Source organism: Scomber japonicus, chromosome 14, assembly GCF_027409825.1.
Source record: "Scomber japonicus isolate fScoJap1 chromosome 14, fScoJap1.pri, whole genome shotgun sequence".
In the NCBI taxonomy this organism is placed as follows: Eukaryota; Metazoa; Chordata; class Actinopteri; order Scombriformes; family Scombridae; genus Scomber; species Scomber japonicus.
The window spans coordinates 4,504,063-4,527,987 of record NC_070591.1 but is presented as its reverse complement, the minus strand read 5'-3'; the positions used below and the strand labels follow the sequence as shown (position 1 = coordinate 4,527,987).

At 42.4% G+C, this 23,925-nt stretch overlaps 1 protein-coding gene across 1 annotated transcript in view; it reads right to left on the bottom strand.

Moving 5' to 3' along the window:
- Positions 1-4,817: 4,817 nt before the first annotated feature.
- The window catches only part of LOC128373287 (G-protein coupled receptor 4-like), a 31,680-nt gene continuing 12,572 nt past the window's right edge, over positions 4,818-23,925 (bottom strand). The window contains exon 3 of the mRNA XM_053333578.1: positions 4,818-5,331. Coding sequence (XP_053189553.1) covers positions 4,818-5,331 — 514 coding nt within the window. The remainder of the gene's footprint in view (positions 5,332-23,925) is intronic.

The window sequence follows — 23,925 nt, the reverse complement described above, 5'->3', positions numbered from 1 at the left end:
GAGTGAACGAAAAATGTGTGTGTGTGTCTTTACATCAAGCATGTCTTCAGAGTTTCATGCTTGCAACACTTTATCTTCCATGTTAATCTGAAGTTTAGGGTGTTACACAATCATATTTGCTAATTTCCTAGCAATGTGACACATGTGACTCTGCTTCCTGGAAGATCTTGTTTGCCTGTGTTTGTGTGTTTTAGACACTAAAAGTAAAGTGAGGATGCCTTCAAAAATAATGTCATTAATGGTTTATATTTATCACTTAACTTGATACAAAGTTGAATAAAGAGCAGAAACTTAAATGAAATCAGTATTTGTTGCCACTGTACTCTCTCTCTCTCTCTCTCTCTCTCTCTCTCAGAGTCGAGGAGGAGGCTTTGAATACTGTGAATACTACAAACACCAACCGACAAATCAATCAATCAATCAATCTTTATTTATATAGCCAAAACACAAAAAAGTCATCTCAAAGCATTTTACACGTGGAGCAGGTATACACTTTTACCTTTAAAAGCTGCAGCACCAAGTGTGATGTTGTGTTCTCTGCATGCAAACAGACTACAATATATATGTTGAGTGACACCCAGCAGCTTTGTGATTATCTACATCTTATATTTCATACTGTTTGCCTGTGTTTGTGTGTTTTAAACACTGAAAGTAAAGTGAGGATGCCTTCACAAATAATAGCTTTACCTTTAATACAGCAGCAGTTCTCCTTGGTACACCTGCACACAGTTTTTCAGGTACTCGGCAGGTCGGTTGTTGTTCCTTCATCTTGGAGAAGTTGGCAAATCTGTAGATTTCAGTATCTCAGCTGCTTCTGTCTCTTCATGTAATCCCAGGCTTACTCCATGATGTTGAGATCAGGGCTCTGTGGAGGCCAAACCATCAGCTGCAGGACTGAACAATTATTAATAGGAAATTAAAGAATAATCAATTCTAATTATTAATTTGTGGCACCACCCAGAAACCAGGAACAATAAACAAACTGTCAAATTAATCTCAATCAAGAATTAAATAGGAAAAGTGGAGGAGAAGAATCCGAGCTATGACTAACCCTAGCCACTTATCATAATAACATATGCACAATGATCACAAAACACTTGTGTTTAAAGCTAAAACAATTTATTAACAAATCACTAATCAACAAGTTAATCAATGAATAGTTATAAATGGTTTACTACTATAACTAACAGACATACAACAACAGATGTGTATGACTGATGTATGACAAATTAACAAGTGTTAATGTGCAACAGGTGGACCTGGTGAAGTTTTAGAGCGCCCTCTGCTGGATCATAAAGAAAACTTCAATTGGTCTGACACAGATTGCAGCCTACATTCCAGCAGCTCATTACACCTTGAATATGAACTCAACAGATAGGTAGGGTTAGGGTAGGATTAGTCTGTAAAACCAGTCATCTCGGAAGTGGATGAGTGTGTGTGTGTGGGTGTGTGTGTGTATGTGTGTATGTGTGTGTGTGTGTGTGTGTGTGTGTGTGGACAACCTGATACTGGCTGACCAAGCTGTTCTCAGGGCCGGCCGGTGGCATAAACAGTCTATGCGGTTGTTTAGGGCCACGACCACTAGGGGGAGCCACACGATCAGTGGGACTTTATATTTTGCCAGCTCTTCACACTACAATGCGGGATTTTTACATACAGTATAAATTATAAACTATTACATTTAAGCCCTTCCCAAACGAGTTAATACAATACCGATTACGTCTATCATCTAAATATCTGTAGTTCACATTATCTTCAGTCTGTGGAACTTTCCTCTTTCCTGAACTGGCAGGGTGAATGTCTGCCGATTGAGAAGCTAACTTCCGGTTAGCTATCCGCTAACTTCAACGCGGAAGAAATAATTCAGTTGTGGGGCTCTTCAGACTGTCCAGATGCTACCGGACAGATGGATAAATTCTGCTTATAGCGATACGAGTCGTTTCGCGGGAGTTATATGATGTTCAAACTATTTATTTACTGTTTTACACCCGCAGCAACGAACTCTATGTAACCATGGTAACTACCATGGTAACCTAGATACACAGTAGGTAATGCTATGGTAAGGATGTTATAAGGACTATTAAGACTCACAGGCCTCATGAAATTAACTTCATCAACAATATAAATGTGATATTTAAACACTTTTAAATCCAAATGAAGAAGAGAGGAGAGCCTCTGCTGTCCAGGAGGGAGAGTGTGTGTCTATCAGCAGCTGCTCTGAACATTTAGAGGCACTGAACGGCCAAAGAAGAGAAAACTGGAGATGGAAAACTATCACAGTATAAAAGTTTGTTCATGTTTATTGAATGTGATTGAATGACCTGACAGTCATTTTCTTCCATATTATTATTTTTAGCTGAAACGTTTAGCATTAACAGCTAACATCAATAGGACTGTAACCTCATTTATAATTCATAACGGCTGGCTTAACTTATTTTTATTTATTTTATTATTTTAATTCACCTGCCTATCAAACTCGTGTGTCCAAAATTCCTCAAATAGGTTCAGGCTAACCATTAGTTTTCTAGTTTTCTAGTTATGTTAAATTGTATTTCTGTAGATCATATTTGGACATATTTAGATAACTGGATCATTTGAATATTTGGATAAAAATGTATTCGTTGTGTGGTCAATATATGTCTGGAAGATACATGTAATGTACCTTTGTAATGTCTTCCAGCCTTTATTTAAACAATAATAATAATAATGATCTAATGTATAATCTTTTCTTTGCATTAAACATATTTTGGAGCAACTTGTACTGTACCAGGAGCATCTAGCTCATCAGCTGACTGCTGCTGAGGGAACATGATCAGAGACTTCAGGCTCATCTCCTCCCTCCTCTGATGTGACTGCAGCTCCAGAGCTCATAACTGCTGAAGCCTTCTACATACTCTGCTTCCCCCCAACATCCAATACCAGCACTACCTATAGATCCATTACACACATTTTAATAAACTATTGTTTTCAAATAAAGTCAGAAAGTTGTTAATTCATGTTCAATCTCTAGTGTGAGTGTTCATATTCGTTCAGTTCATATTGTTTCTTTCCTCATTGATTGGAGCATACATCTCTTTTTTAAATGATCCTGTTTACTGAAGCAGCTGGTGATGTTCATATTAAAATCTGTAATAAAAACAGTTGAATCTTTTAATCATATTTAGAAACAAAATGTAAGTATATGAGTGAATGAAAAATGTGTGTGTGTGTCTTTATGTCAGTCGTGTCTTCAGAGTTTCATGCTTGCAACACTTTATCTTCCGTTTTAATCTGAAGTTTAGGGTGTTACACAATCACATTTGCTAATTTCCTAGCAATGTGACACATGTGACTCTGCTTCCTGAAAGATATTGTTTGCCTGTGTTTGTGTGTTTTAGACACTAAAAGTAAAGTGAGGATGCCTTCAAAAATAATGTCATTAATGGTTTATATTTATCAGTTAACTTGATACAAAGTTGAATAAAGAGCAGAATGAAATCAGTATTTGTTGCCACAGCTGTCTCTCTCTCTCTCTCTCTCTCACTCTCACTCTCTCAGAGTCGAGGAGGAGGCTTTGAATACTACAACCGACAAACCAACCGACAAATCAATCAATCTTTATTTATATAGCCAAAACACAAAAAAGTAATCTCAAGGCATTTTACATGTGGAGCAGGTATACACTTTTACCTTTAAAAGCTGCAGCACCAAGTGTGATGTTGTGTTCTCTGCATGCAAACAGACTACAATATATATGTTGAGTGATGACACCCAGTAGCTTTGTGATTATCTACATCTTATCTGAGGAGGAGAGAAAAAAGCTAGACAGGCATGGATGTATGAATAGTACATCAGAAGTTACATTTTTATTTTTTACATGCATATTAGACCTAACATGCTGGGTTAAACTGCACAGTTGGTATGTTGCCATTTGAATACTGCAATTTGGAAACTTGAAAGCAATAACAATTTCATTTCAATCTCACTTTTCAAAAACGGAGTTACAAAGTGCTGCACACCCATAAAATACAGTAAAGTAATGAAAGTCACAGGGAAAAGACAAAGGTTTCAGTTAATAAAGCACATATTACACGTATGAATATAAAAATCAATACAAATGAGTAAAGCACACACAGAAAAAAAAACAAGAATAAAAAGCATCTTTATACAACATGCCTGATCTCTTGTCTACATCTCTACCATGAGCTTGAATAAATGTAAAAGCAGCCACAGCCTCACACATGTAAAATAATGATCTGCAATCTGTCCTGGATGTAGATCCCTAAGAAATGAGCCGTAATGGCTGCTACAGACAACTAGTTTCTGTGTTTACTTTCATTCAGACTCTGAAACAAACAATTGAAATTAAACTTTGAGAGAGTCCTTGTTTCCCTGAATATTTATAATTATTCTGGAAAAAGTGAGCAGGAGCAATTTAAACCATATTTATGGAAATAATGCAATGTTGAAATAAACTGAAATTATCATTTAAACAACATGCCTACATATAACCATAAAAACAAAATTTGCTGTTGCAAAAGAGTAGTATATGAGCTTAACTTTTAAGAGGCAGAGCTTCTACAGAAACCTGTTTTTTGTTTTTTTTTATCTGACTGTCAGGTGTCTTTTTGTGTATCAGTCACGATCTTGTCCTTTTTCCTTCCTATTTCTCTGAATTGCTCCCTTTCTTTACTCTGTTAGCTTCCTCTCCGTACTTAATTTTAAAGAGACAGAGCTTCTATAGAAACATTTGTTTTTAATTGACCGTCAGGTGTCTTATTGTATATCAGTGACTCTCTTGTCCCCTTTCCTTTCTATTTCCCTGAATTTCTCTCTGCCTACACAGAGCTGACTGCCGTCATGTTATTATCATTTACAGCAATGATCTGCTGCTGCTGTGTTTCCATCCTGCAACAACACACAGAGGCTAAAATCTTGTCTATGGCCCCTTTTCTCATGAAAATATACAGAACCAAGTCTCCAAGAGGATTGAAGAAGAGGAATGCATAAGGGTCAGTCATAGTATGATATGGTGCTATGGTAAAAATTATGAAAGGCAGGAACAGCAGAGTGTAATTAAGCAACACCAGAATCGTAGCTCCAACAATTCGTCGTTTTTCCTCAGAGGACACAGAGATGGCAGCAGACAGGCCTTTAATGATCCCAACTACTGAGAAGATGAGCACAGGGAAGGGGAGGAGAAGGATTACTCCAACGGACTTGAGTCCAATGAAAATGGGCAAAAAAAAAGTAAAGACCACAGCTAAGACCCAGACCACAACACAGACCACCACTGAGACCTTCATGGTTCTTCTGAAGCGGTACCACAGAGGCCAGGCGATGAGCAAATACCTGTAATACAAGATAGAAACATAGATCATCTGAACATCATCAGTTCCAGTATAATCAGGATCTCAAAGATGCTTCAGAAATATATTGAGATTTAATGATCAAACACATGTAAGTACTAGGGCTCTGTCATGTACAACCTCCTCAATCAAGGGACAGGCCTTGACTAACAGAGAAACAGTGCATGGGTTGAGGTTGTTACTGGACCTTAATCAATTAACAGAAAAAGAGAAACGCCTAGACATGCATCCACTAAACACAACTTGAAATAAACCTGGTTTATTTGGTAATCCTGGAACAGGGCCCTGGACCCGGTGTGCCAGGCTCTCCTCTCCCCAACACACTCCTGCATTGCTTTCTTGGTTCATTTACCTTGTCACACACACACACACACACACACACACACACACACACACACACACACACACACACACACACACTCACTCATCCACTTCCAAGATGACTGGTTTTACAGACTAACCCTACCTATCTGTTGTTTCCTGTTAATTTTCACAGTTACCACACAGTTACCTGTGTGGCTCCTTTTTGCCACAGTTGAGACTCTAGAGGTGAAAAGTTCATACTCAAGCTGTAATGAGCTGCTGGAATGTAGGCTGCAGTCTGTGTCAGACTAATTGAAGTAGTTTTCTTTATGATCCAGCAGAGAGCGCTCTAAAACTTCACCAGGTCAACCTGTTGCATGCCCTGCAATATAACTTATTTTACTTTGATTATATTATTGTTTCTGCTTAGGTCTAAAAGAAATCTACAACAGATAATATTATTAGGGCCCGAGCGCTGACCAGCGCGAAGCCCTATTGTATCTGTCAAGATTATTAGGGCCCGAGCGCTGACCAGCGCGAAGCCCTATTGTTTTTGCCATGATTATTAGGGCCCGAGCGCTGACCAGCGCGAAGCCCTATTGTATCTGTCCGGATTATTCTTCTACCTTTTTCTCCCACAACAACGGGCTTTTTGCCCCCCTGAACGTGCATGAAAAGTCACCAAAGTTTGCACGCAAGCCAGACCTGGCGAAAAATTTGATATTTTATGGTTTGCATAAATGGGCGTGCCAAAATGGCTCTCTAGCGCCACCTGCAGAATCAAGAACATCGATCCCCTCGCCCCAGATTGACATAGAGAAACGAAACTTGGTACACATGTTCATCATGTCAAGACGCACAAAAAAGTCAGTGGGGCCCATGACGTCACTCCAACAGGAAGTCGGCCATTTTGAATCAAAGTATTGATTTTAATGCCGATTGTGGCATCATATTTGAACGAACTAGTCCTAGAGTTTTCATCCCATCCACTTCAAATTCACACAGAGTCATCTTGAGACATTGGAGATGAAAAGTTATCAAAAGCTTTTTCGCCCATCATTCCTGGTTGCCGTGGTGACGCGGCGAATTTCGATGTTTCGCCATGAAATTTCAAACCCTCATAACTTGACTCCACATGGTCTGAGCTTTCCCAAATTTAATATGCTTGTTCAGCGTCCTGGTCTGAACACATGTACAGTGTCATATTTAGTGACAGTCATAGCGCCACCTACTGGCAACAGGAAGTCACTTGCGTAATTTGTTCATGAATTATTCCCATAATCTTAAGTATTTCCACCTGAAATTGACTCAGCTGAGACATAAGACCTTGGTGATGCTACATTCTGCAACTGGTGACCCATCATCAAACACCGTTGCCATGACAACACATTCAACGCCATGAAAATACGATTACAGTTTTCAGGGGCAAAGGATGCCTCCACGGTAACGAAACTCAACACACACGTCTGGAGTGGGGTCATTAAACATCCGATATACTTTAATGGGATGGGCGTGGCTAAACGGCTCAATAGCGCCCCCTTGAATATTTCAAAATTGAACCCCCGCCTTCCCGATTGACATAGAAGAATGAAACTTGGTAGGTTTATGTATCATCTCCAGGCGCACAAAAACGCCATTTGGACCCATACCCTAAGTCCAACAGGAAGTCGGCCATCTTGGAAAAATGCTCAATTATGTTGAGTTTTTTGATGATTTCAAGGCAACATATTTTAACGAACTAGTCCTAGAGATTTCATCCCATCCACTTCAAATTCACACAGAATCATCTTGAGACATTGGAGATGAAAAGTTATCAAAAGCTTTTTCGCCTGTCATTCCTGGTTGCCGTGGTGACGCGGCGAATTTCGATGCCTCGCCATGAAATTTCAAACCCTCATAACTTGACTCCACATGGTCTGAGCTTTTCCAAATTCACCAAAGCAAGCCAGCCTTGGCGAAAAATTTGATATTTTATGGTTTTTGTAAATGGGCGTGGCAAAATGGCTCTGTAGCGCCCCCTTGAGAAATGAAAAAATTCCATCCCCTCGCCACAGATTGACATAGAGAAACGAAACTTGGTACACATGTTCATCATGTCAAGACGCACAAAAAACGTCCAGGTGCCCATGACGTCACTCCAACAGGAAGTCGGCCATTTTGAATCAAAATATTGATTTTAATGCCGATTGTGGCATCATATTTGAGCGAACTAGTCCTAGAGATTTCATCCCATCCACTTCAAATTCACACAGAGTCATCTTGAGACATTGGAGATGAGAAGTTATCAAAAGCTTTTTTGTCCGTCATTCCTGGTTGCCGTGGTGACGCGGCGAATTTCGATGCTTCGCCATGAAATTTCAAACCCTCATAACTTGACTCCACATGGTCTCAGCTTTTCCAAATTTCATATGATTGTTCAGCGTCCTGGTCTGAACACATGTACAGTCTAATATTTAGTGACAGTCATAGCGCCACCTAGTGGCGACAGGAAGTGACTTGCGTAATTCGTTCATTAATTACTCCCATAATCTTAAATATTTACACCTGAAATTGAGTCAGCAAAGACATAAGACCTTGGTGATGCTACATTTTGCAACTCATGACCCATCATCAAATACTGTTGCCATGACAACGCATTCACCGCCATGAAAATACGATTACAGTTTTCAGAGGCAAAGGATGCCTTTACGGTAACGAAACTCAACACACACGTCTGGAGTGGGTTCATTAAACATCCTATATACTTCAAAGGGATGGGCTAGGCAAAATCGCTCAATAGCGCCCCCTTGAATATTTCAAAATTGAACCTCAGCCTTCCTGATTGACATAGAAGAATGAAACTCGGTGGGTTTATGTATCATCTCCAGACGCACAAAAACGCCATTTGGACCCATACCCAAAGTCCAACAGGAAGTCAGCCATCTTGGGAAAAATGCTCAATTTTGGTGCATTTTTTGGTCATTTCCAGGCATCATATTTGAACAAACTAGTCCTAGGGATTTCATCCCATCCTCTTCAAATTCACACACAATCATCTTGAGACATTGCAGATGAAAAGTTATCAAAATCTTTTTCTTCCGTCATTCCTGGTTGCCATGGTGACGCGGCGAATTTCGATGCTTCGCCATGAAATTTCAAACCCTCATAACTTGACTCCACATGGTCTGAGCTTTTCCAAATTTAATATGCTTGTTCAGGGTCCTGCTCTGAACACATGTACAGTGTCATATTTAGTGACAGTCATAGCGCCACCTACTGGCAACAGGAAGTCACTTGCTTCATTCTTTCACTAATTACTCCCATAATCTTAAGTATTTACACCTGAAATTGAATCAGCTAAGACATAACGCCAGTTATCAAAATCTTTTTTATGACTTCTTCCTGTTGGGCGTGGCTGTGCGGACAATTTCGATGCTTCGCCATGAGGCAGGAAGTCCTTATAACTCCTACAGACATTGTCCTGTCTACACCAAATTCATCATGCATGGAGAGGGTCCCGCCCTGAACACATCTATGCATCAATACTGTGTCAAATACACAGCGCCACCTACTGGACACAGGAAGTAAGCCTCATATGACAAACATTATCCGATTTACATGAAATTTACAGGATGTGTTCTCCACATCATACACTGCAACATGACATATAATTGGTGGGCGATCTCTAGCGCCACCTAGTGGACACATGCAATGTGACTTAGCCCCATCACACAGTGTTCACTACGAGCCCCGGTGCCAAGACGTCTACGTGCCCGCTGTGTCTGCCATGTGACTGCAGCATGCACCGACATGCGCGTACAAGGCGGTGCGTGGGGGCGCGAGGGCCCGTTCATCACTGCTTGCAGTTTTAATTCTTCTTCTTCTCCCACAACAATGGCCTTTTTGCCCCCCTGAACGTGCCTTAAAAGTCACCAAAGTTTGCACGCAAGCCAGACCCGGCGAAAATTTTGATATTTTATGGTTTGCAGAAATGGGCGTGCCAAAATGGCTCTCTAGCGCCCCCTATTGAATATAAAAATGTGAGAGATTGACGTACATGAACGAAATTTGGTATATATATGTATCATGTCCAGACGCACAAAAAAGTCATTGGGGCCCATGACGTCACTCCAACAGGAAGTCGGCCATTTTGAAAAATATGTGCGATTTTGGCGTTTTCCACTCCTCGTACTTTAACGAACTAGTCCTAGAGATTTCATCTCATCCACTTCAAATTCACACAGACTCATCTTGAGACATTGGAGATGAAAAGTTATCAAAAGCTTTTTCGTCCGTCATTCCTGGTTGCCGTGGTGACGCGGCGAATTTCGATGCTTCGCCATGAAATTTCAAACCCTCATAACTTGACTCCACATAGTATGAGCTTTACCAAATTTAATATGCTTGTTCAGCGTCCTGCTCTGAACACATGTACAGTCTCATATTTAGTGACAGCCATAGCGCCACCTACTGGCAACAGGAAGTCACTTGCGTCATTTGTTCATGAATTATTCCCATAATCTTAAGTATTTCCACCTGAAATTGTCTCAGCTGAGACATAAGACCTTGGTGATGCTACAGTCTGTAACTCGTGACCCATCATCAAATACCGTTGCCATGACAACGCATTCAACGCCATGAAAATACGATTACAGTTTTCAGGGGCAAAGGATGCCTCCACGGTAACAAAAGTCAACACACACGTCTGGAGTGGGGTCATTTAACATCCTATATACTTCAATGGGATGGGCGTGACTAAACGGCTCAATAGCGCCCCCTTGAATATTTCAAAATTGAACCTCAGCCTTCCCGATTGACATAGAAGAATGAAATTCGGTAGGTTTATGTATCATCTCCAGACGCACAAAAACCCCATTTGGACCTATACCATAAGTCCAACAGGAAGTCGGCCATCTTGGAAAAATGCTCAATTGTGTTGAGTTTTTTGATGATTTCAAGGCCTCATATTTGAACGAACTAGTCCTAGGGATTTCATCCCATCCACTTCAAATTCACACAGAATCATCTTGAGACATTGGAGATGAAAAGTTATCAAAAGCTTTTTCCCCCGCCATTCCTGGTTGCCGTGGTGAAGCAGCGAATTTCGATGCTTCGCCATGAAATTTCAAACCCTCATAACTTGACTCCACATGGTCTGAGCTTTTCCAAATTTAATATGCTTGTACAGTGTCCCCGTCTGAACACATGTACAGTCTCATATTTAGTGACAGTCATAGCGCCACCTACTGGTAACAGGAAGTCACTTGCTTCATTCTTTCACTAATTACTCTCATAATCTTAAGTATTTACACCTGAAATTGACTCAGCTAAGACATAGCGCCAGTTATCAAAATCTTTTTTATGACTTCTTCCTGTTGGCCGTGGCTGTGCGTACAATTTCGATGCTTCGCCATGAGGCAGGAAGTCCTTATAACTCCTACAGACATTGTCCTGTCTACACCAAATTCATCACGCATGTACAGGGTCCCGCCCTGAACACATCTATGCATCAATACTGTGTCAAATACACAGCGCCACCTACTGGACACAGGAAGTCAGCCTCATATGACAAACATTATCCGATTTATATGAAATTTACAGGATGTCTTCTCCACATCACACACTGCAACATGACATGTAATTGGTGGGTGATCTCTAGCGCCACCTAGTGGACACATGCAATGTGACTTAGCCCCATCACACTACGTTCATTACGAGCCCGGGTGACAAGACGTCTACGTACCCGCTGTGTCTGCCGTGTGACTGCAGCACGCACCGGCATGCGCGTACGGCGCGGTGCGTGGGGGCGCGAGGGCCCGTTCATCACTGCTTGCAGTTTTAATTATTTTTCTTCTCCCAAAACAACGGGCTTTTTGCCCCCCTGAACGTGCTCGAAAAGTCACCAAAGTTTGCACGCAAGCCAGACCCGGCGAAAATTTTGATATTTTATGGTTTGCAGAAATGGGCGTGGCAAAATGGCTCAATAGCGCCCCCTATTGAATATAAAAATGTGAGAGATTGACGTACATGAACGAAATTTGGTATATATATGTATCATGTCCAGACGCACAAAAAAGTCAGTGGGGCCCATGACGTCACTCCAACAGGAAGTCGGCCATTTTGAAAAATATGTGCGATTTTGGCGTTTTCCACTCCTCGTACTTTAACGAACTAGTCCTACAGTTTTCATCCCATCCACTTCAAATTCACACAGGATCATCTTGAGACATTGGAGATGAAAAGTTATCAAAAGCTTTTTTGTCCGTCATTCCTGGTTGCCGTGGTGATGCGGCGAATTTCGATGCTTCGCCATGAAATTTCAAACCCTCATAACTTGACTCCACATGGTCTGAGCTTTACCACATTTCATATGCTTGTTCAGCGTCTGGGTCTGAACACATGTACAGTCTCATATTTAGTGACAGTCATAGCGCCACCTAGTGGCGACAGGAAGTGACTTGCTTCATTCATTCACTAATTACTCCCATAATCTTAAATATTTATACCTGAAATTGACTCAGCTGAGACATAAGACCTTGGTGATGCTACATTCTGCAACTCGTGACCCATCATCAAACACCGTTGCCATGACAACACATTCAACGCCATGAAAATACGATTACAGTTTTCAGGGGCAAAGGATGCCTCCACGGTAACAAAACCCAACACACATGTCTGGAGTGTGTTCATTTAACATCCTATATACTTCAATGGGATGGGCGTGGCTAAACGGCTCAATAGCGCCCCCTTGAATATTTCAAAATTGAACCTCCGCCTTCCCGATTGACATAGAAGAATAAAACTCGGTAGGTTTATGTATCATCTCCAGGCGCACAAAAACGCCATTTGGACCCATACCCTAAGTCCAACAGGAAGTCGGCCATCTTGGAAAAATGCTCAATTTTGGTCAATTTTTTGATGATTTCAAGGCCACATATTTTAACGAACTAGTCCTAGGGATTTCGTCCTATCCTCTTCAAATTCACACAGAGTCATCTTGAGGCATTGGAGATGATAAGTTATCAAAAGCTTTTTTATGACTTCTTCCTGTTGGGCGTGGCTGTGCAAACAATTTCGATACTTCGCCATGAAGCAGGAAGTCCTTATAACTCCTACAGACATTGTCCCACCTACACCAAATTCATCACACATGTAGAGGGTCCCGCCCTGAACACATCTATGCATCAATACTGCGTCAAATACACAGCGCCACCTACGGGACACAGGAAGTCAGCCTCATATGACAAACATCATCCGATTTACATGAAATTTACAGGATGTGTTCTCCACATCACACACTGCAACATGACATATAATTGGTGGGTCATCTCTAGCGCCACCTAGTGGACACATGCAATGTGACTTAGCCCCATCACACAACATTCATTACAAGCCCGGGTGCCAAGACGTCTACGTGCCCGTTGTGTCTGCCGTGTGACTGCAGCACGCTCCGGCATGCGCGTACGAGGCGGTGCATGGGGGCGCGAGGGCCCGTTCATCACTGCTTGCAGTTTTAATTAGGGCCCAAGCACTACAGTGCGAAGGCCCTATTGTAATTGTACCGATTATTAGGGCCCGAGCGCTGACCAGCGCGAAGCCCTATTGTATCTGTCAAGATTATTATTTTTCTTCTCCCAAAACAACGGGCTTTTTGCCCCCCTGAACGTGCTCGAAAAGTCACCAAAGTTTGCACGCAAGCCAGACCCGGCGAAAATTTTGATATTTTATGGTTTGCAGAAATGGGCGTGGCAAAATGGCTCAATAGCGCCCCCTATTGAATATAAAAATGTGAGAGATTGACGTACATGAACGAAATTTGGTATATATATGTATCATGTCCAGACGCACAAAAAAGTCAGTGGGGCCCATGACGTCACTCCAACAGGAAGTCGGCCATTTTGAAAAATATGTGCGATTTTGGCGTTTTCCACTCCTCGTACTTTAACGAACTAGTCCTACAGTTTTCATCCCATCCACTTCAAATTCACAGAGAGTCATCTTGAGACATTGGAGATGAAAAGTTATCAAAAGCTTTTTTGCCCGTCATTCCTGGTTGCCGTGGTGACGCGGCGAATTTCGATGCTTCGCCATGAAATTTCAAACTCTCATAACTTGACTCCACATGGTCTCAGCTTTTCCAAATTTAATATGCTTATTCAGCATCCTGGTCTGAACACATGTACAGTCTCATATTTAGTGACAGTCATAGCGCCACCTACTGGCAACAGGAAGTCACTTGCTTCAGTCTTTCACTGATTACTCCCATAATCTTAAGTATTTACACCTGAATTTGAGTCAACTGACAAATAAGACCTTGGTGATGCTACATTCTGCAACTCATGACCCATCATCAAATACCGTTGCCATGACAACACATTCAACGCCATGAAAATACGATTACAGTTTTCAGGGGCAAAGGATGCGTCCACGGTAATGAAACTCAACACACACGTCTGGAGTGGGTTCATTTAACATCCTATGTACTTCAATGGGATGGGCGTGGCTAAACGGCTCAATAGCGCCCCCTTGAATATTTCAAAATTGAACCTCAGCCTTCCCGATTGACATAGAAGAATGAAACTCGGTAGGTTTATGTATCATCTCCAGACGCACAAAAACGCCATTTGGACCCATACCCTAAGTCCAACAGGAAGTCCGCCATCTTGGGAAAAATGCTATATTTTGCTGAGTTTTTTGGTCATTTCCAGGCCTCATATTTGAACGAACTAGTCCTAGGGATTTCATCCCATCAACTTCAAATTCACACAGAATCATCTTGAGACATTGGAGATGAAAAGTTATCAAAAGCTTTTTCCCCCGCCATTCCTGGTTGCCGTGGTGAAGCGGCGAATTTCGATGCTTCGCCATGAAATTTCAAAACCTCATAACTTGACTCCACATGGTCTGAGCTTTTCCAAATTTCAGATGCTTGTTCAGCGTCCTGGTCTGAACACATGTACAGTCTCATGTTCAGTGACAGTCATAGCGCCACCTACTGGCAACAAGAAGTCACTTCCTTCAGTCTTTTACTGATTACTCCCATAATCTTAAGTATTTATACCTGAAATTAACTCAGCTGAGACATAAGACCTTGGTGATGCTACATTCTCCGACCGAGACACAGCCCGACATACGTGGGGGCGCGAGGGCCCGTTCATCACTGCTTGCAGTTTTAATTATTATTCTCGTTCTGTCAAAACAAACGCCTTTTTGACCCCCTAAACGTGCCCGAAAAGTCACCAAAATTTAAACGTACATCAGACCCGGCGAAAAATTTGATATTTTATGGTCTGCCAAAATGGCTGTCGTAAAATGGCTCAATAGCGCCCCCTATTGAATATAAAAATGTGAAAGATTGACGTACATGAACGAAATTTGGTATATATGTGTATCATGTCCAGACGCACAAAAAAGTCTGGGGGGCCCATGACGTCACTCCAACAGGAAGTCGGCCATTTTGAAAAATATGTGCGATTTTGGCGATTTCCACGCCTCGTACTTTAACGAACTTGTCCTAGGGATTTAATCCGACCGACTTAAAATTCACTCAGAAACATCTTGAGACATTGGAGATGAAAAGTTATCAAAAACTTTCTGATTAGGGATCCGGTTTGGCCGTGGCGGCGCCGACAATTTCCTTCACCATTCGATCCTTCGCCATGAAATTTCAAACCCTCATAACTTGACTCCACATGGTCTGAGCTTTTCCAAATTTAATATGCTTGTTCACTGTCCCGGTCTGAACACATGTACAGTCTCATATTTAGTGACAGTCATAGCGCCACCTACTGGCAACAGGAAGTCACTTGCTTCAGTCTTTCACTGATTACTCCCATAATCTTAAGTATTTATACCTCAAATTAACTCAGCTGAGACATAAGACCTTGGTGATGCTACATTCTGCAACTCATGACCCATCATCAAATACCGTTGCCATGACAACACATTCAACGCCATGAAAGTACGATTACAGTTTTCAGGGGCAAAGGATGCCTCCACGGTAACGAAACTCAACACACACGTCTGGAGTGGGTTCATTTAACATCCTATATACTTCAATGGGATGGGCGTGACTAAACGGCTCAATAGCGCCCCCTTGAATATTTCAAAATTGAACTTCAGCCTTCCCGTTTGACATAGAAGAATGAAACTCGGTAGGGTAATGTATCATCTCCAGACGCACAAAAACGCCATTTGGACCTATACCATAAGTCCAACAGGAAGTCGGCCATCTTGGGAAAAATGCTCAATTTTGGAGCATTTTTTGGTCATTTCCAGGTCTCATATTTGAACTAAGTAGTCCTAGGGATTTCATCCCATCCTCTTCAAATTCACACAGGATCATCTTGAGACATTGGAGATGAATACTTATCAAAAGCTTTTTCCCTCGTCATTCCTGGTTGCCGTGGTGACGTGGCGAATTTCGATCCTTCGCCATGAAAATTCAAACCCTCATAACTTGACTCCACATGGTCTGAGCTTTTCCAAATTTAATATGCTTGTTCAGCGTCCTGGACTGAACACATGTACAGTCTCATATTTAGTGACAGTCATAGCGCCCCCTACTGGCAACAGGAAGTCACTTGCTTCATTCTTTCACTAATTACTCCCATAATTTTAAGTATTTACACCTGAAATTGACTCAGCTGAGACATAAGACCTTGGTGATGCTACATTCTGCAACTCGTGACCCATCATCAAATACTGTTGCCATGACAACGCATTCAACGCCATGAAATACGATTACAGTTTTCAGAGGCAAAGGATGCCTCCACGGTAACGAAACTCAACACACACGTCTGGAGTGGGGTCATTTCACATCCTATATACTTCAATGGGATGGCTGTGACTAAACGGCTCAATAGCGCCCCCTTGAATATTTCATAATTGAACCTCAGACTTCCCGATTGACATAGAAGAATGAAATTCGGTAGGTTTATGTATCATCTCCAGACGCACAAAAACGCCATTTGGACCCATACCCTAAGTCCAACAGGAAGTCGGCCATCTTGGGAAAAATGCTCAATTTTGGTGAGTTTTGTGGTCATTTCCAGGCCTCATATTTGAAGGCACTAGTCCTAGAGATTTCATCCCATCCACTTCAAATTCACACAGAGTCAGCTTGAGACATTGGAGATGACAAGTTATCAAAAGCTTTTTTATGACTTCTTCCTGTTGGGCGTGGCTGTGCAAACAATTTCGATGCTTCGCCATGAAGCAGGAAGTCCTTATAACTCCTACAGACATTGTCCCACCTACACCAAATTGATCACACATGTAGAGGGTCCCGCCCTGAACACATCTATGCATCAATACTGCTTCACATACACAGCGCCACCTACTGGACACAGGAAGTCAGCCTCATATGACAAACATTATCCGATTTACATGAAATTTACAGGATGTGTTCTCCACATCACACACTGCAACATGACATGTAATTGGTGGGTGATCTCTAGCGCCACCTAGTGGACACATGCAATGTGACTTAGCCCCATCACACAGTGTTCACTACGAGCCCCGGTGCCAAGACGTCTACGTGCCCGCTGTGTCTGCCATGTGACTGCAGCATGCACCGACATGCGCGTACAAGGCGGTGCGTGGGGGCGCGAGGGCCCGTTCATCACTGCTTGCAGTTTTAATTAGGGCCCGAGCGCTGACCAGCGCGAAGCCCTATTGTTTTTGCCATGATTATTCTTCTTCTTCTCCCACAACAACGCCCTTTTTGACCCCCTGAACGTACCTTAAAAGTCACCAAAGTTTGCACGCAAGCCAGACCCGGTGAAAATTTTGATATTTTATGGTTTGCAGAAATGGGCGTGCCAAAATGGCTCTCTAGCGCCCCCTATTGAATATAAAAATGTGAGAGATTGACGTACATGAACGAAATTTGGTATATATATGTATCATGTCCAGACGCACAAAAAAGTCATTGGGGCCCATGACGTCACTCCAACAGGAAGTGGGCCATTTTGAAAAATATGTGCGATTTTGGCGTTTTCCACTCCTCGTACTTTAACGAACTAGTCCTAGAGATTTCATCTCATCCACTTCAAATTCACACAGACTCATCTTGAGACATTGGAGATGACAAGTTATCAAAAGCTTTTTCGTCCGTCATTCCTGGTTGCCGTGGTGACGCGGCGAATTTCGATGCTTCGCCATGAAATTTCAAACCCTCATAACTTGACTCCACATAGTATGAGCTTTACCAAATTTAATATGCTTGTTCAGCGTCCTGCTCTGAACACATGTACAGTCTCATATTTAGTGACAGCCATAGCGCCACCTACTGGCAACAGGAAGTCACTTGCGTCATTTGTTCATGAATTATTCCCATAATCTTAAGTATTTCCACCTGAAATTGTCTCAGCTGAGACATAAGACCTTGGTGATGCTACAGTCTGTAACTCGTGACCCATCATCAAATACCGTTGCCATGACAACGCATTCAACGCCATGAAAATACGATTACAGTTTTCAGGGGCAAAGGATGCCTCCACGGTAACAAAAGTCAACACACAGGTCTGGAGTGGGGTCATTTAACATCCTATATACTTCAATGGGATGGGCGTGACTAAACGGCTCAATAGCGCCCCCTTGAATATTTCAAAATTTAACCTCAGCCTTCCCGATTGACATAGAAGAATGAAATTCGGTAGGTTTATTTATCATCTCCAGACGCACAAAAACCCCATTTGGACCTATACCATAAGTCCAACAGGAAGTCGGCCATCTTGGAAAAATGCTCAATTGTGTTGAGTTTTTTGATGATTTCCAGGCCTCATATTTGAACGAACTAGTCCTAGGGATTTCATCCCATCCACTTCAAATTCACACAGAATCATCTTGAGACATTGGAGATGAAAAGTTATCAAAAGCTTTTTCCCCCGCCATTCCTGGTTGCCGTGGTGAAGCAGCGAATTTCGATGCTTCGCCATGAAATTTCAAACCCTCATAACTTGACTCCACATGCTCTGAGCTTTTCCAAATTTAATATGCATGTTCAGTGTCCTGGTCTGAACACATGTACAGTCTCATATTTAGTGACAGTCATAGCGCCACCTACTGGTAACAGGAAGTCACTTGCTTCATTCTTTCACTAATTACTCTCATAATCTTAAGTATTTACACCTGAAATTGACTCAGCTAAGACATAGCGCCAGTTATCAAAATCTTTTTTATGACTTCTTCCTGTTGGCCGTGGCTGTGCGTACAATTTCGATGCTTCGCCATGAGGCAGGAAGTCCTTATAACTCCTACAGACATTGTCCTGTCTACACCAAATTCATCACGCATGTACAGGGTCCCGCCCTGAACACATCTATGCATCAATACTGTGTCAAATACACAGCGCCACCTACTGGACACAGGAAGTCAGCCTCATATGACAAACATTATCCGATTTACATGAAATTTAGAGGATGTGTTCTCTACATCACACACTGCAACATGACATGTAATTGGTGGGTGATCTCTAGCGCCACCTAGTGGACACATGCAATGTGACTTAGCCCCATCACACAACATTCATTACAAGCCCCGGTGCCAAGACGTCTACGTGCCCGCTGTGTCTGCCATGTGACTGCAGCATGCACCGTCATGCGCGTACAAGGCGGTGCATGGGGGCGCGAGGGCCCGTTCATCACTGCTTGCAGTTTTAATTCTTCTTCTTCTCCCACAACAATGGCCTTTTTGCCCCCCTGAACGTGCCTTAAAAGTCACCAAAGTTTGCACGCAAGCCAGACCCGGCGAAAATTTTGATATTTTATGGTTTGCAGAAATGGGCGTGCCAAAATGGCTCTCTAGCGCCCCCTATTGAATATAAAAATGTGAGAGATTGACGTACATGAACGAAATTTGGTATATATATGTATCATGTCCAGACGCACAAAAAAGTCATTGGGGCCCATGACGTCACTCCAACAGGAAGTCGGCCATTTTGAAAAATATGTGCGATTTTGGCGTTTTCCACTCCTCGTACTTTAACGAACTAGTCCTAGAGATTTCATCTCATCCACTTCAAATTCACACAGACTCATCTTGAGACATTGGAGATGAAAAGTTATCAAAAGCTTTTTCGTCCGTCATTCCTGGTTGCCGTGGTGACGCGGCGAATTTCGATGCTTCGCCATGAAATTTCAAACCCTCATAACTTGACTCCACATAGTATGAGCTTTACCAAATTTAATATGCTTGTTCAGCGTCCTGCTCTGAACACATGTACAGTCTCATATTTAGTGACAGCCATAGCGCCACCTACTGGCAACAGGAAGTCACTTGCGTCATTTGTTCATGAATTATTCCCATAATCTTAAGTATTTCCACCTGAAATTGTCTCAGCTGAGACATAAGACCTTGGTGATGCTACAGTCTGTAACTCGTGACCCATCATCAAATACCGTTGCCATGACAACGCATTCAACGCCATGAAAATACGATTACAGTTTTCAGGGGCAAAGGATGCCTCCACGGTAACAAAAGTCAACACACACGTCTGGAGTGGGGTCATTTAACATCCTATATACTTCAATGGGATGGGCGTGACTAAACGGCTCAATAGCGCCCCCTTGAATATTTCAAAATTGAACCTCAGCCTTCCCGATTGACATAGAAGAATGAAATTCGGTAGGTTTATGTATCATCTCCAGACGCACAAAAACCCCATTTGGACCTATACCATAAGTCCAACAGGAAGTCGGCCATCTTGGAAAAATGCTCAATTGTGTTGAGTTTTTTGATGATTTCAAGGCCTCATATTTGAACGAACTAGTCCTAGGGATTTCATCCCATCCACTTCAAATTCACACAGAATCATCTTGAGACATTGGAGATGAAAAGTTATCAAAAGCTTTTTCCCCCGCCATTCCTGGTTGCCGTGGTGAAGCAGCGAATTTCGATGCTTCGCCATGAAATTTCAAACCCTCATAACTTGACTCCACATGGTCTGAGCTTTTCCAAATTTAATATGCTTGTACAGTGTCCCCGTCTGAACACATGTACAGTCTCATATTTAGTGACAGTCATAGCGCCACCTACTGGTAACAGGAAGTCACTTGCTTCATTCTTTCACTAATTACTCTCATAATCTTAAGTATTTACACCTGAAATTGACTCAGCTAAGACATAGCGCCAGTTATCAAAATCTTTTTTATGACTTCTTCCTGTTGGCCGTGGCTGTGCGTACAATTTCGATGCTTCGCCATGAGGCAGGAAGTCCTTATAACTCCTACAGACATTGTCCTGTCTACACCAAATTCATCACGCATGTACAGGGTCCCGCCCTGAACACATCTATGCATCAATACTGTGTCAAATACACAGCGCCACCTACTGGACACAGGAAGTCAGCCTCATATGACAAACATTATCCGATTTATATGAAATTTACAGGATGTCTTCTCCACATCACACACTGCAACATGACATGTAATTGGTGGGTGATCTCTAGCGCCACCTAGTGGACACATGCAATGTGACTTAGCCCCATCACACTACGTTCATTACGAGCCCGGGTGACAAGACGTCTACGTACCCGCTGTGTCTGCCGTGTGACTGCAGCACGCACCGGCATGCGCGTACGGCGCGGTGCGTGGGGGCGCGAGGGCCCGTTCATCACTGCTTGCAGTTTTAATTATTTTTCTTCTCCCAAAACAACGGGCTTTTTGCCCCCCTGAACGTGCTCGAAAAGTCACCAAAGTTTGCACGCAAGCCAGACCCGGCGAAAATTTTGATATTTTATGGTTTGCAGAAATGGGCGTGGCAAAATGGCTCAATAGCGCCCCCTATTGAATATAAAAATGTGAGAGATTGACGTACATGAACGAAATTTGGTATATATATGTATCATGTCCAGACGCACAAAAAAGTCAGTGGGGCCCATGACGTCACTCCAACAGGAAGTCGGCCATTTTGAAAAATATGTGCGATTTTGGCGTTTTCCACTCCTCGTACTTTAACGAACTAGTCCTACAGTTTTCATCCCATCCACTTCAAATTCACACAGGATCATCTTGAGACATTGGAGATGAAAAGTTATCAAAAGCTTTTTTGTCCGTCATTCCTGGTTGCCGTGGTGATGCGGCGAATTTCGATGCTTCGCCATGAAATTTCAAACCCTCATAACTTGACTCCACATGGTCTGAGCTTTACCACATTTCATATGCTTGTTCAGCGTCTGGGTCTGAACACATGTACAGTCTCATATTTAGTGACAGTCATAGCGCCACCTAGTGGCGACAGGAAGTGACTTGCTTCATTCATTCACTAATTACTCCCATAATCTTAAATATTTATACCTGAAATTGACTCAGCTGAGACATAAGACCTTGGTGATGCTACATTCTGCAACTCGTGACCCATCATCAAACACCGTTGCCATGACAACACATTCAACGCCATGAAAATACGATTACAGTTTTCAGGGGCAAAGGATGCCTCCACGGTAACAAAACCCAACACACATGTCTGGAGTGTGTTCATTTAACATCCTATATACTTCAATGGGATGGGCGTGGCTAAACGGCTCAATAGCGCCCCCTTGAATATTTCAAAATTGAACCTCCGCCTTCCCGATTGACATAGAAGAATAAAACTCGGTAGGTTTATGTATCATCTCCAGGCGCACAAAAACGCCATTTGGACCCATACCCTAAGTCCAACAGGAAGTCGGCCATCTTGGAAAAATGCTCAATTTTGGTCAATTTTTTGATGATTTCAAGGCCACATATTTTAACGAACTAGTCCTAGGGATTTCGTCCTATCCTCTTCAAATTCACACAGAGTCATCTTGAGGCATTGGAGATGATAAGTTATCAAAAGCTTTTTTATGACTTCTTCCTGTTGGGCGTGGCTGTGCAAACAATTTCGATACTTCGCCATGAAGCAGGAAGTCCTTATAACTCCTACAGACATTGTCCCACCTACACCAAATTCATCACACATGTAGAGGGTCCCGCCCTGAACACATCTATGCATCAATACTGCGTCAAATACACAGCGCCACCTACGGGACACAGGAAGTCAGCCTCATATGACAAACATCATCCGATTTACATGAAATTTACAGGATGTGTTCTCCACATCACACACTGCAACATGACATATAATTGGTGGGTCATCTCTAGCGCCACCTAGTGGACACATGCAATGTGACTTAGCCCCATCACACAACATTCATTACAAGCCCGGGTGCCAAGACGTCTACGTGCCCGTTGTGTCTGCCGTGTGACTGCAGCACGCTCCGGCATGCGCGTACGAGGCGGTGCATGGGGGCGCGAGGGCCCGTTCATCACTGCTTGCAGTTTTAATTAGGGCCCAAGCACTACAGTGCGAAGGCCCTATTGTAATTGTACCGATTATTATTATTCTCGTTCTGTCAAAACAAACGCCTTTTTGACCCCCTAAACGTGCCCGAAAAGTCACCAAAATTTAAACGTACATCAGACCCGGCGAAAAATTTGATATTTTATGGTCTGCCAAAATGGCTGTCGTAAAATGGCTCAATAGCGCCCCCTATTGAATATAAAAATGTGAAAGATTGACGTACATGAACGAAATTTGGTATATATGTGTATCATGTCCAGACGCACAAAAAAGTCTGGGGGGCCCATGACGTCACTCCAACAGGAAGTCGGCCATTTTGAAAAATATGTGCGATTTTGGCGATTTCCACGCCTCGTACTTTAACGAACTTGTCCTAGGGATTTAATCCGACCGACTTAAAATTCACTCAGAAACATCTTGAGACATTGGAGATGAAAAGTTATCAAAAACTTTCTGATTAGGGATCCGGTTTGGCCGTGGCGGCGCCGACAATTTCCTTCACCATTCGATCCTTCGCCATGAAATTTCAAACCCTCATAACTTGACTCCACATGGTCTGAGCTTTTCCAAATTTAATATGCTTGTTCACTGTCCCGGTCTGAACACATGTACAGTCTCATATTTAGTGACAGTCATAGCGCCACCTACTGGCAACAGGAAGTCACTTGCTTCAGTCTTTCACTGATTACTCCCATAATCTTAAGTATTTATACCTCAAATTAACTCAGCTGAGACATAAGACCTTGGTGATGCTACATTCTGCAACTCATGACCCATCATCAAATACCGTTGCCATGACAACACATTCAACGCCATGAAAGTACGATTACAGTTTTCAGGGGCAAAGGATGCCTCCACGGTAACGAAACTCAACACACACGTCTGGAGTGGGTTCATTTAACATCCTATATACTTCAATGGGATGGGCGTGACTAAACGGCTCAATAGCGCCCCCTTGAATATTTCAAAA